The sequence below is a fragment of the Botryllus schlosseri genome, chromosome 2 (assembly GCF_051294905.1).
Source record: "Botryllus schlosseri isolate E-star chromosome 2, Bs_hap1, whole genome shotgun sequence".
Classification (NCBI taxonomy): domain Eukaryota; kingdom Metazoa; phylum Chordata; class Ascidiacea; order Stolidobranchia; family Styelidae; genus Botryllus; species Botryllus schlosseri.
The window spans coordinates 732,106-744,658 of NC_137237.1; the positions used below are offsets into that span (position 1 = coordinate 732,106).

Consider the following 12,553-nt stretch of genomic DNA (forward strand, 5'->3'; position numbering starts at 1 on the left):
AACGCTACGACTCAAGACTGGTTGCAACCCTGATATTCAATTAACCTCACATTGACAACAATGTGTGAAACATAGCATCCTGCAAACATTTAAAACTAGCGTACATACATTCACCGTTGTACCCACGGATTAAAATCAATTTTTATTGCAGAATCCAAAACAAAATTCAGCCAACTTCAATAATAAGCGAAGACATTTCATCGAAAGCCCTCGTGTTCGAGTTGATCCATCACCGTGGAAGCAATTTGCCCAAGGTCACAAACTTACCAAGCAGTACAACAGAACAGCAGGTCACATTTCATTAAACCTTACATACGACACAAGAAAATGATCAACACTCAATAAAAAGAATCCGATTTCATTCGGGATCAGTAAAAATAGTTTCTCCACCGAGATACAAAACCTGGTACAATCTACCTTGAGATCTGCAAGGTCGAGCAGCACTCCATTATTCTCGGCTATTTGGTCAGTTTTCAGAATCGACCATGAATCTCGGAAGGTCTCAGTTCTCGAAACTAAATAGCGGGCTGCCAATTCATTTCACCCAGAATCACAGCTGCTCGGCTGGAGATATCCGCCAGCGCTAGTGCCAGACTTGGACGACTAAATAATACAGTTGCCCGATTATTGCAAAAGGCCGTGATCTAATTTGCAAAATGTTTCTAGACTCTCGTTTTAATTCTAATCTGGTTTTCCTGGAAATGCACAGGGACAACTGTATAGTGCAAAACAAGCTTGGTACACAGACATTTGTCATTCTCATGAGAAAGAACTCTGCCTTGATATGGACATAACTGGATTGTTGCATTTGAATCCAAATTGGAATTTCATCAATTACCAAGTTTTCGTGAATTGTTATCCAAGTCGAAAAAAAAAACTGGCTATAATTCTAATTCAATTTGGAGAAGCTAAAAATTTCCTAGATGACCAACCATGGCGCAAGCATACATGTGCTTAATACAAGATGGGTAAAACATAATTGGCCTTCATTTTACGGGTCAGGCTATGGATCGCGTCAAAAATAGTCTGTTTTCGTCATCAAGCTGACTGTTACATTCCTACCATTCACAAGATGGTTTATCACCGAAAGTCTCCCTGCTCAAGGTTGAGGGACTCAGAGTTTAGCTCTTCTAAAAAATGGACCAGAAAGCACCTTGTTTTTTTGTCAATCGTCTTTCCTTTACCTTCCAAAGCGTGAAGACGTCTTCGCTCGAAAATTAAAAAAATCTGTATCTCCGGAAGGTCCCGCGCGCTACGCTTGCTTGCAGACTCAAGACATGATTCTCACTGACTCGAGATGGCGGGGGGAAGAGTTTGGGGGCAAATACTATGTACACGGGGCGGCTGACTTCACACAAACTGTCTTCCTCGATCATTCTGTCAATAAAGAGATTAGGAAATGATTTTGTGCGAAACAAGAACCTGCAAGAAACTACTGAATAATATATTCATATTGAAATAAACACAATCATTTCGGCTGACACTCGTCAGGGGCTAATGCTGTTGTCGGCAATGACCTCGAAACGATTTTCAGCCAAAAGCATTCGGGTATATTACAACATGAATACAGGTCACAGGGGAAATAGACAGACGCGGGGAAGAGGGTTGGTTCTACAATCGGACCGCTCGAAAGGATCATGATCATAATCATAGCTACGATCATTCAATTTTATAGCCCTGCACGGAAAAGTGACTCCAAATTTTTCAGCTACGATAATTAAGTTTCATAGCCCTGCGCAAGAAGGCTACTACAAATTTCAGCTACAATCCAATTTCAGCCTTGCACAGAAAGGTTACTCCAAATTTTTCAACCGCTGGTCTGCTGATTTGCTCAGTCTGCAAGCGTTCTGGATATTCTAAAGCTATGGTCCATTTCACATGTCTTCATCAGGGAAAAGAAAAGACAATTTGATCTCGAAGCTTCACACCCTCACAATTGCAGGCCCACTTCGTAATCCGATCTCAACGTACAAAATAAATGCTGAAGCAGCACTCTCTACTGGCAATGCTGTCGGCTATACCAATAATGAAGCGCGACAACCCATTACTTTTGCATCACAGTCATTTGGACTGAGCGAACAGCTCAAGCAACATCAACGCAAGTCGCAACTGTCGATCTGTGGCAAGTCCGAGACTGTGCTATGATCAACATAGAAAAATTTGGATTCGAATAAAATAGTATTTACGTGAGTAACTCTTCAATTATTTATTATAAAATCATGAAATTAGAAATTTTAGGACTGCAATAACTTCGCTTTTAGTGGTCGGATTTGAGCCGAAGTTGGTGTGCTGCATTTTTTTAACCGCCGCAACAATTTTATCAAGTATCCCGTCAAACCTGAAGGAAAAGTTTTTTTCAACAGCCCTACTGGGCACAATTGATTAGAGTATTCAAAATCTGAATCGAGCATCAATTCTAATGGCATATCTACGAAGTTGTTATCAATACAAAGCATTGCCTCAATTTTTAATGTGATGTAGAAAACGCGTTATGTTTGCATTACGGGGACAAATTTGAACTTTCCACATTATTCAAACCATTATAACATCATGGAAAGAAAAATTTCAAGTCGAGTATATGTACGGGCTTGGCTTATTACAATCCTCTGTCATGTCGTAATTTCATTTCATATCACAGCCCAGAAATGCCACAGACTCCGATTGTCACGCCTCATTGTTCACACTTTTGCTGAGTCGATGGGGATCTCTGATCTCTCGAGATCGTCTCGTATCTGGCGGCTGCTCGAACCCTCAAGCCTGACGAGCCTTCATACTTACATCAAAATTTGAAAAACTAATATCTAGGCGCCGAACTGGAGGGGTACGCCGACGACCCGTTGGCTGCGCTGCTGCTTCCGCTCCCGTAGCCAGCTGAAAAATACAAGTCACGTTGATGGCCTGGGGGTCAAGTGGGGAGAGGAATGTGGGAATCGTATTTTTTTGCATTGTGACCACATCACGTTTTCGCTCCACTAAAAATTTCTAGTGCGTGAAAGCGAGTTTCAAGAGACTCTTGGAGGTGCAGAAGTTCAATATACAATATAGGATTTACAATACAATACAAATACAATAGAATATTGAATATTTTCGGCTCGCAATTGAAAGGGATAATCCGACAGTAACTAGTAGATATATTACAAGAGAACCAAGTCCAAGTCATTTTGAAATCACAACAACAATTTTGAGATCGGGACATGGATGGTTGAACAAGTACAAAATTATCTTCTGTACGTACTAGAATGAAAGTTAAGTTACATATTTCAACTTTCCACACAAGACATCACGCAAATATGGCCCGGTGGATATACGCAGTTTACACAGGTATCACTCTGCATCTTGTCTGGGTATCTCAGGTATCATGTCTGGAGTGTATTTGGGGTGTGTTCAAGTTTGTCTAATAATGAGGTATGACGCAGGTGTCACTCAGATATTATGTTTATGTGTGTCTGCGGTGTGCTCATGTCTTGAGTTTATTTGTCGCCGATTTTTACCGGTAGTGGTTGCTTCCAACATTTGGAACGCAGATCCCGATCGGCGAAAGTTCATCTGTTATCCTTGATGAAAGAGCGAAAAGGAAGCGAATGTGAAGACCGGGATTTCGTATCTAAATTACCATATACACCAAGTTCAACGCTTGTCCCTTAATTAAAGAAATAACACCTCAATGTCACCATACTCAATTCATGGTCTACTTTGGACGTACGTCACAAAGATGCGAATTTTCGGACAGATAAGATGGAGTTTGCACAGCTGTTCTCAGATTAGTTGATATCAATATTGATGTAGTGGAATAATTGGCTACTATATAATTCATTTGCTGTTCACCAATATAATTGTGGGGCGAGATAGCGCAGTGGTATAACCACAGATTCAATACCAATGGGTGCGGGTTCGAGTCCGTCCAAGGTCAACTTCAGAATTCCGATACCTAAGTGTTGGAGGTTCACCTGCGCGATACCTGATTACTAAACAAACTTTTGAACACACCCCGAAAACACTCCGGACTTGATACCTGAGCACCAGAACAACGTGGGAGAGTGATACCTGCGTGAACTGCGTATATCCACAGGGCCCACAAATATAGTCAACTAGCTACTGGCTTTCCCGAGTAGTTCTAGTTGCGCATTTTCAAAATCATGTAGATTGTTAAAGTCTGTGCCACATCACTCACTCCTATAACAATACGAGTGATGCTCGGAAACTAGACTCGACAATTCAATACTCGAGTCAGCATTAACTCGAATACTGCGAGCTTGACCAGCTCAAGTTGAGTGTGAACCTACCTCCATACGGCCCTGAAGACCGACTGCTGTAGGAGCTTCCACCCTTCATCGGGCCGTAGCTGCTGCTGCTTTGAGAGTACGCGGCATAGTCGTACGCACTTCCCGAGCCTGAGAAGTAAAAGGAAACATTTTCAATTCTCTACTAGTTATCCCCGACGAGCGTCAGCCTAAAAATATTCGGGTATTTCAATATCAATATGTTACTCAATTCTATATTGGAGTTCTGTACTTTCAAGAAGCTCTTCGGAGACATATAATATATTCATGGCGCTGTTATATCAAATCCGGAAGCTTTGAGCTGACATTCTTCAGGAGCAGCAAATGTTGATGTTTAAAACTCAGTAACAAATCACATGTAGTTTTGCTTAACTTATAGTATTTTCTCAGTGGCTACTTCAAATAGGACAGTTTTTCAGGGAAATCTACTTTTCACATGTCATATCGAAAGTAGTTTCGGGATATGATTGCGTTAGTCTAATGACTTAAATTGTCACAACGGAATAGAGCTGCCGTATGTCAGCATCTGAACTGTTTTCAAACACATCGAATACAGTCAATTATGACGTCACGGAAACACTGTGCGCACTTACTTGGGGCCTCTTTCGGTCTGGACGCCGTCTCGTACTGCGAGTAGGGAGCCGTGCTCGAGGAGTAAGCAGCAGAGGCGGACCGAGCGTACGGGTCGCGTTCTCGAGATTCCGCCCTAGGGTCTCTGCTGGAACAGAAGCAGAATATCTTCAGCTTTTCCAAAGTAGAATCGAATTATATCTCAAAAACTTGAAAATTGAGTTACACATCCCGAATTACAAAGAAATGCATCAAAAATCGGGTCAAGTTCATATCAAATAAGATTTCATTCTTACGAGCACGAGAATGACAGCCAGCTTGCACCCAAAATAAGATTCTCACCTTTCGTAACTTGCAAGTTGCGCCGAAGGATAAGACGCGCTGCTGGTGCGTTCTGGATACGCAGCCGATGAAGCTGAACGCTCTGCAGACGCAGGTGGTGGAGCGTAGCGATCGCGTTCACCTGCAGATTATAGGAATAAGTCTCGTATTTTTAGGTGTCGTCCGTCACAAATTTCAAACTCTCCATCCGAAGGTCCTCAGAATTACCCATTAGTCAACAGCGGTTTCAGGTGACGTGATTGAATCATCACAGGACACTGAACATCAGTATACAAATACATAATTAATTGAAATAAACCCGCATATAGTCGTAATCCAAAAATAGTATACTGAGCTCAAGCTATATGTTTGCCTCGAATTTCTATGCGAGTGTTGATATACAATGTTCTTTTCAATTCAGCAGACAATATTCGGGTTCATTTCAATACTATTATATTATTCCATTGTATACTGTAGTTCTACATTTGAAAAAGTCCCACCAAACAGTAAATCACGAAGATACTCACTTTCTCTGGCGTAGGCATCGTACGAGGAAGGCGCTCGCTCTGTGCTGTAACCTGAACGGAAAGTTTCCGTTTATTCTGAATAGTCACTGGTTATAATTGAAAACAGAGCAACAAGAACCAAGAAAATTAGTGGGTCTCAAACTTTTCAGTTTGAATACAGGGAAAATCTGCTGCCGTCCTTTCTAACATCTCTTACATTTACAATAAAATAATGATATACATCACTTTTAGCATTTTGATAGACGCAAGTTCAAATCAGATCATAAACCACGTATTAACACACGATGAAGATAAAAGAAATGGACGAGCTTCTAACATCTCGCAACCAAGACATAACATAGCAATCTATTTGATAGACTGGCAGGTAGGTTAAAAGACCAACACTCAAGAACCCTGGCTACAATAGTACTATGAATGTGCGGAATTCGATATCACCCAAGCAGAGCTGGGTTCAACATGACTTCGACCCCAAGTCTTATCACAGACTTGGACAACTGCTCCTCGACTTAAAAATGACTCGAAACCTTACGACTTGATTCAAAATGCCAGAACCGTACCTCGCCTGCTGTAGCTTTCCATGACACCCCCGGAACTTCCCGTGATCTTGTCGAGGACCGAACACTTGACGACGTCACCGTCTGCCTTTCTGCTGCGGCTACTTTTCAAGTCTTTCATATTTTGCCTCAAAAACTTTTCGCTGCCGACCGCTGAAGGTTTTCACAAGTACTGTGACTGGCGCGGTTAGGTTTGCATCAATTTCCACACACCGTACGAACACAGAAAAGCTACCTTTCCGAAAGCAGACTGGGACAACTAGGCAAGCTAATTAATTAGAGCAAAATGCTGGCATTCTAATTTGCGAAGTGTTTCTAAGCTCTTTTTTATTCCGGAAAATGCTGCTGTATAGCGCAAAATGAACCAAGCTCTGCTAACAGAAATTTGCTTATGAAAACGAACTTCACTTTATTTTTGTTCCATTTCTTTCCAATCAAAAGGATTCAATCACCAAAATTTTGCAATCCATTAATTTCAATTCAGATCTAAATTAGGAGCAATTGTAGCTTTTGAGAAATCCCAGTATCCGATCCTAATTTGAATTCTGGTTTTCCTGATAATGCTACAGGAGAATTTATAGTGCGAAACACGCGAAACTTGGCGTACAGACATTTGTCATTCTCATGTTATCAAACTCTGATTTGAGACAAACTCAACTTGATTTTTTAATGATTTCTCCTCGATTCGGAACTGAATTCAATTTTCAAGTTTTCGAGAATTCGATCATTCTAATCTGGAAAATTAAGTAAGCTATCTTTCAAATTCTAATTCAATTCGGAAGAGCTGAAAATGCTCTAGTTGTCCAACCCTAGTCTGAAATATCCGGTCGAAGACTACACTGTTCAGAAGAACACCACTGGCAAACACTGTCCAAACTATCGCTGTACCTTCCTCTATCCTCACAGACTGCGTGAACAACGGAGAACTGCTCTCGGTTTTGGCGAAAGCTCCGTAAAAAGTAGAGTATTCGTTCTCGCCGTCGTCCATGACATACACAAAATCTAAAGCACGAGCCGATCGAATAGATCTGATCAATATAAAGAGATATTTGCGACACGCACCTTCTCTCCGGTAGTAATCGGAGCTGCTTCTGGAGGACGAATATTCTGAGAATGCAACATACAGTTGAGCAGTGTGGAATAATATCAACAACATACATACAGACTTGATTATATTTCAGACTATTAGAGCGAAATACGGGTAATATAATGTAATATAATTTTTGAAATGTTTCCATACTCTCATTTTAATGTTAATCTAATTTCCAGTTTGCCGGAACATGCTTACAGGAGATCTGTAAGCAAAACCTGCCAAGATGGGCGATTGGGCGTGCAGACATTTGCAATACTATTGATTATGAGAATGAAATAATCACCTATGGTTTGATACGAACTGAACTAGATCATTGTTGCGATTCTTTGTAATTCGGAAGTCAATTTCCGAGTGTTTGTGAATTCTAATCCTAGTCGAACCTAATTTTATTTCTGGCTTTCCTAAAAATGCTACAAAAGAAGTGTGTCGTGTGAAGCGAGCCAAGATTGGCGTATAGACATTCCCCATTCCCGTGCTTATGACAATAAACGATGGTCTGATACAAACTGAACTATATTTTTCTTGTATTTCCATCTAATTCGGTATTTTATTCAATTTTAGCAAACTCGGTAATTTAAAACTATTTTGGAAAAAAACTCGTGTAGCTATAATTACAATTTTAGTCGAATTATGAAAGCAGAAAACTTTCAAGATATCCGAGCATGCTTACAGCACATACCTCTGGGTGGATAATCCCTGCTGCTGTATTCGCGATACCGATCTGCTACAAAAACAATTTTTACGCACCGAAACAACCAACAAAAATCCGAGTCTCACCATATTCCGATGGCGGGGGAGGATATCTGTCGGCTGGCGGAGCGTATCGGTCATATTCTGAAAAGCAACGCATCCATGAAAACGATCTGCCAGAGAGATATGAGATCGTTGGGCCAACGAGAACAACTCACCTCTAGCCGGTGGAGCGTATCTGTCAGTTGGGTATCGGTCATAACCTAGGAAAATGTACAGCGTAAAGCCGTGAAACGTTTTCAAGTATGCGGGGAGCTACAAAACCAGCAATTGTGATCAAAGATATTATGAAGCAAAATTTTCGACTCACCAGATCTGTATCGGTCATATTCTGAAGAGACAACAAAAAAAATTTGAAATTGCAGGATTTTCTAGGGCAGGCCACAACATCAAAGTAACCAAGGTAAATCCTTCACATCAATAGTACTTGAAAACACAAGATATAGTTTCATGACTGTTTTCCCCACAGTTTGAACGTCTGAACCTGGGTTAGCGGTATCTCAGCATCATACATCTTACTCAAGGTCACAAACATTCAAGGATCCAGCGACTTTTATTAGGTAGCTACTCATTAGGTAGCTACCAACAGAATTTAAAAATTATTTTGAATTATGTGTATAACTGGAAGCGTTTCCCCACGACATGAATAACTAGAAGACTGTTTATCAAGATATATCGGAACTTTTAAAGTTATTATCACCGTTATCACATCAAAATCAACGAAATTAATTCTACTCAGTCCTAGTATTCTAGTGTTTTCAAATTTGTGCAAAAAACTGTTGAGACCACAGATTTCCCGCTGTGGGAGAATGTTCATTCTTCCGTTTGTGTGAGTGCCGTTCCTTGACTTTTGTCCTAATACGCAAACATCATGGCATTAACAAGAGTTTAGAGAGTTTTGGTGACACCATTGTTGTTACACAATGTTCTTTATAATTATCTAGTAGTCGATGACAATTGCCCAGGACGAGTGTCAGTCGAAAATATTTGGGTTTATTCAATTGTATATTTTAAAATTGGTTTGTACCTTCATAGCGATCGTAATATCGCGGTGGCGGTGGTGAATAGCGGCTGGGCTCCCGAGGGGGTCCGTATCTGTCGTCATATCTGTCTCGGTAGTAATCCGGTGGCGGGGGTCCGCGGCCGCGATCCCGGTCATCTGAAAATAGAAAAGAAATATTGGAAAATTCGGAAGAAATTGTGACGTGGTGGGGGTTCGTGTACATATGATCACGCGAAACCATGTGGGTTAGAGATAGCATTTGATTTCTTGTGCTTGTGAGAACGAACTTCCGATTGATATGAATCAGGCTCTAAATCGGAATTGAATTCAATTTCCAAGGTTGGGCAATGGGCATTCAGACAAAAACTGTGGCTGTGTAGGGAATAAGTTTAGGGCCAGGGTAAGTTTTTAGGTTACAAAGTCACACGATCAACGGTCCGTGTTTCCTCATGTCGCATGCGTACATCTCATGCAACCGGCGCAGGGACGTAAAAATATTTGTTTTCACCGGGACCTCGCCGCGAATCCTGTTTAGCTTTGGCTTTATCAAGTTCACTTTTCGGTAGAGCTTTCCGGACTTCGCAATTGTGGCCGTTTATCGTGTGGTATCTTTGACCTGCACGAAAAAAATAACATAACATGAGACCGTCAGGTGTCAGCTATCAAGATCACCGGTCTACTCACTGACAATCTTGTCTACCGAGTCGTGATCTTGGAATGTAACGAATGCAAAACCTCGGCTTTTTCCGCTGTCGCGATCCATCATCACCTGTAACGCAGTTCTTGATAAGCTCCATCCCACTGGAGTTGGTTTATCAACGAAAATTATAGTTTCACTTTCAATACTATTTGCCACTGTTGTAGTGTTGAAACCTCTATTGGTCGCAATAGTTTTCAAATTGTCCGGCAACTATACGTTTTTCAAGTGCGCAACTAGAACTAGTCATAAAACCAGCTTGACCATCAGCCAACCGCGTTAGCAGTTTGTACAAGTCTGTCCATGTCAGCAAAAGGTTTAAACAAACCTCAACAATCTCGACAGGCCCGAACTTCTCAAAGTATCTTTTCAATCCTTCTTCAGCGGTATCGTCCTTGATACCTCCTACGAAAATCTTTTTCACGGTCGCATGAGCGCCAGGTTTTTCCGAATCCTGAAGAACGCAGCAAAAATGGATTGCGTCAGAAGTGAAAAACTATAGAGATAAACTCACCTCTCGAGACACGGCTCTTTTTGGCGTAACTGTCCTACCGTCCAATTTATGCGGTCTTTTCTCCATTGCTTTATCGACCTGAAGAAGCCGGAATCAATATTGTGATCAACAGTCAGTTTTGTAAGTAAGATTTCTTGGGAATGACTTTTATGACAATTTTACCATTCTTCGGGCATATCTTATCGATGATTATGTTTATAACATTTGAAAAAAATTAATCATGGCCGAAAGAAAACGTAAGCGTTGCACAATTATCCAATATGGAATCGGTGTCGACCTGGACAATTAGTTAATATTCTCAACATATTTTGAATAGGAGTGTTCAAGAAGGACTTTTTTTTCTAAAATTGTACAGGCTACTCGATAAGATTGTTAGGTTACCCAATTTAAGCCTACACAGAAAATTTGGTTCAATTCCAGCCATCCAGTATCCGCACTGCTAAAGGAGAAGAAAGTTTTTATTCTACTGACTGGAATAGAACTAAATTCGGTGTGTAGACTTAAATTTGGTAACCTGACAATTTTATTAGCCAGTAGCCCAGTACCATTTGAGGAAACCCCTAATATAAAATGGTCACAAGCTAAATATGATTCCACAACAACGATGTTGATAACTTGTATCACATAGCAAATGAAAGTTTTTAACAGTATCAAATTGAAATGTTTTCTTACAAGTAAAGAAGCATTCAACACAGCGCTTACATCAACAGAAATTATTATCAATCACAATTAAATGGACGCTCACCATACACACTCTCCGGAATGTGACAAAACCAAACCCTCGTGATCGCTTCGTTTGTGAATCCTTCATCACGACGCAATCTGGATATAAAATATATTTCACGGGTCGGTTCAGCGACAGCAAACTAGAAGCAGAACTTGCCAATTATATCTCCGAATTGCGTGAAATATTCCCGGAGACTTTCATCTGTTGTGTCGAAGCTAAGCCCTCCGATAAACAGCTTTCTCTGCTGTTCGGGCTCTGTGACGTCGTCCCCATTCTATAAGGTGGTACGAAGATAAATATTTTGTGAAGTCCGTCTGATTTGGATCTGGTTAATATCTTGGCTAAGGTACTTACATCATTTTCAACCTCACAATTGCAACATTCACTACTGGTCATTATTCACCGAAATGTTAGTCCTACAAGCAACATATTCATACCGTTGACATTTTGACTCTGCTTGTTCACGCGTTGATTCTGAATTCTGGGCTGATGAATGATCTAACTGACAAATATATTCGGCTGCTAGAGTAAGTTAGTCGTCTGAATAGTACAGAAAATAAATCATACGATCATATGGACAGTCAAAGTCAAAAATGAATACTCTGCGAGTCGCTCTCCTCTGACAAAACGCCCCGATCTGGAACCAACTCACAAAGCAATCGCGACAAAAATCCGATGTCCAAAAGTCAGACACCCGTTAGCACGCTTGAGTCGCGGTCACGTGATTCAGGAGAAAAAGGGCGCTTCCTTTCTTCAAAAACGTGGAAGGTGGAGCCAACATTCATGCCTACAATCTAATAATACATAATACGCAGACAATCATACATTGCCTAAGGTAGAACATCCTTTGAGTCAACTTATGAGATGCTTTACTCTATTGATGCTAATGGCGCTAAAGCAAATCTGGGAGTTCAAAAATAGTTTTCAGTAAAAGTGATATTCATCCGCTCTGCACGTACTGCGCTTCGCCGATGCCGGCGATGCGTTTCGTCCACTGAGCTATATAAACTTTTCGTCTCCACAAAGCGCGAAATTTCGTAATTCGTACAGTTTTAGGAAGGTGAGTAGCAAACCCATATTTGTAATCTTGTGTTTAAACATACCACTATGTGCGCAAATGACGCTGGTTTTTAGAAGCAAAACCTAATTGATGAAATAATTGAAAGATTTTATGAGACGGGTTACCATCGTTTATGGCAGTGGTGTTTCCCGAAGGGAGAGAGAGAGAGAGAGAGATGATATTCTTTCTCGCCTGCACCATCGAGATGCTTTGGCGACGGAGTTGCGATACGGCCCCATGAGGTCATCTAGTCTGCGCCCCCGTTTTTTTCTCCTCCATGCTATCCGTGATTGCTGAGCGCCTAGCAGGATAGCCGCGGATACCATTTTTCGAGTCTTTGGTATGACCCGGCCGGGGATCGAACCCACGACCTACCGCTCGAGAAGCCGGACGCATAACCATTACACTATCTCGCTCGGTTTTCCCGGAGGATCGTACCGTTTCCAAAGCGATCGTA

General features: G+C 41.1%; 1 protein-coding gene across 7 annotated transcripts; it reads right to left on the reverse strand.

The window, feature by feature from the left end:
* Positions 1-116: 116 nt before the first annotated feature.
* LOC145432844 (uncharacterized) lies at positions 117-11,666 on the reverse strand. Of its 7 annotated transcripts, none has more exons than XM_080309651.1 (21): positions 11,474-11,666; positions 11,193-11,310; positions 11,055-11,131; positions 10,310-10,387; positions 10,124-10,249; positions 9,783-9,867; positions 9,613-9,714; positions 9,123-9,254; positions 8,406-8,426; positions 8,254-8,298; positions 8,123-8,179; positions 8,025-8,069; positions 7,315-7,359; positions 7,141-7,254; positions 6,256-6,405; positions 5,699-5,749; positions 5,193-5,313; positions 4,874-4,998; positions 4,284-4,391; positions 2,779-2,871; positions 117-1,377 (listed from the first exon to the last, which is right to left on the reverse strand). In XM_080309651.1, the coding sequence occupies exons 1-20, from the start codon at positions 11,480-11,482 to the stop codon at positions 2,795-2,797; spliced, it is 1,686 nt and encodes a 561-aa protein (XP_080165777.1). In that variant the 5' UTR covers positions 11,483-11,666; the 3' UTR covers positions 117-1,377; positions 2,779-2,794. The 7 variants fall into 7 exon arrangements, with proteins under 7 accessions (XP_080165777.1, XP_080165776.1, XP_080165775.1 ...); XM_080309650.1 differs by having other exon boundaries at positions 8,025-8,066; positions 9,607-9,714; positions 11,474-11,661; XM_080309649.1 differs by having other exon boundaries at positions 4,874-4,995; positions 9,607-9,714; positions 11,474-11,660.
* Between the last annotated feature and the right edge of the window lie 887 nt (positions 11,667-12,553).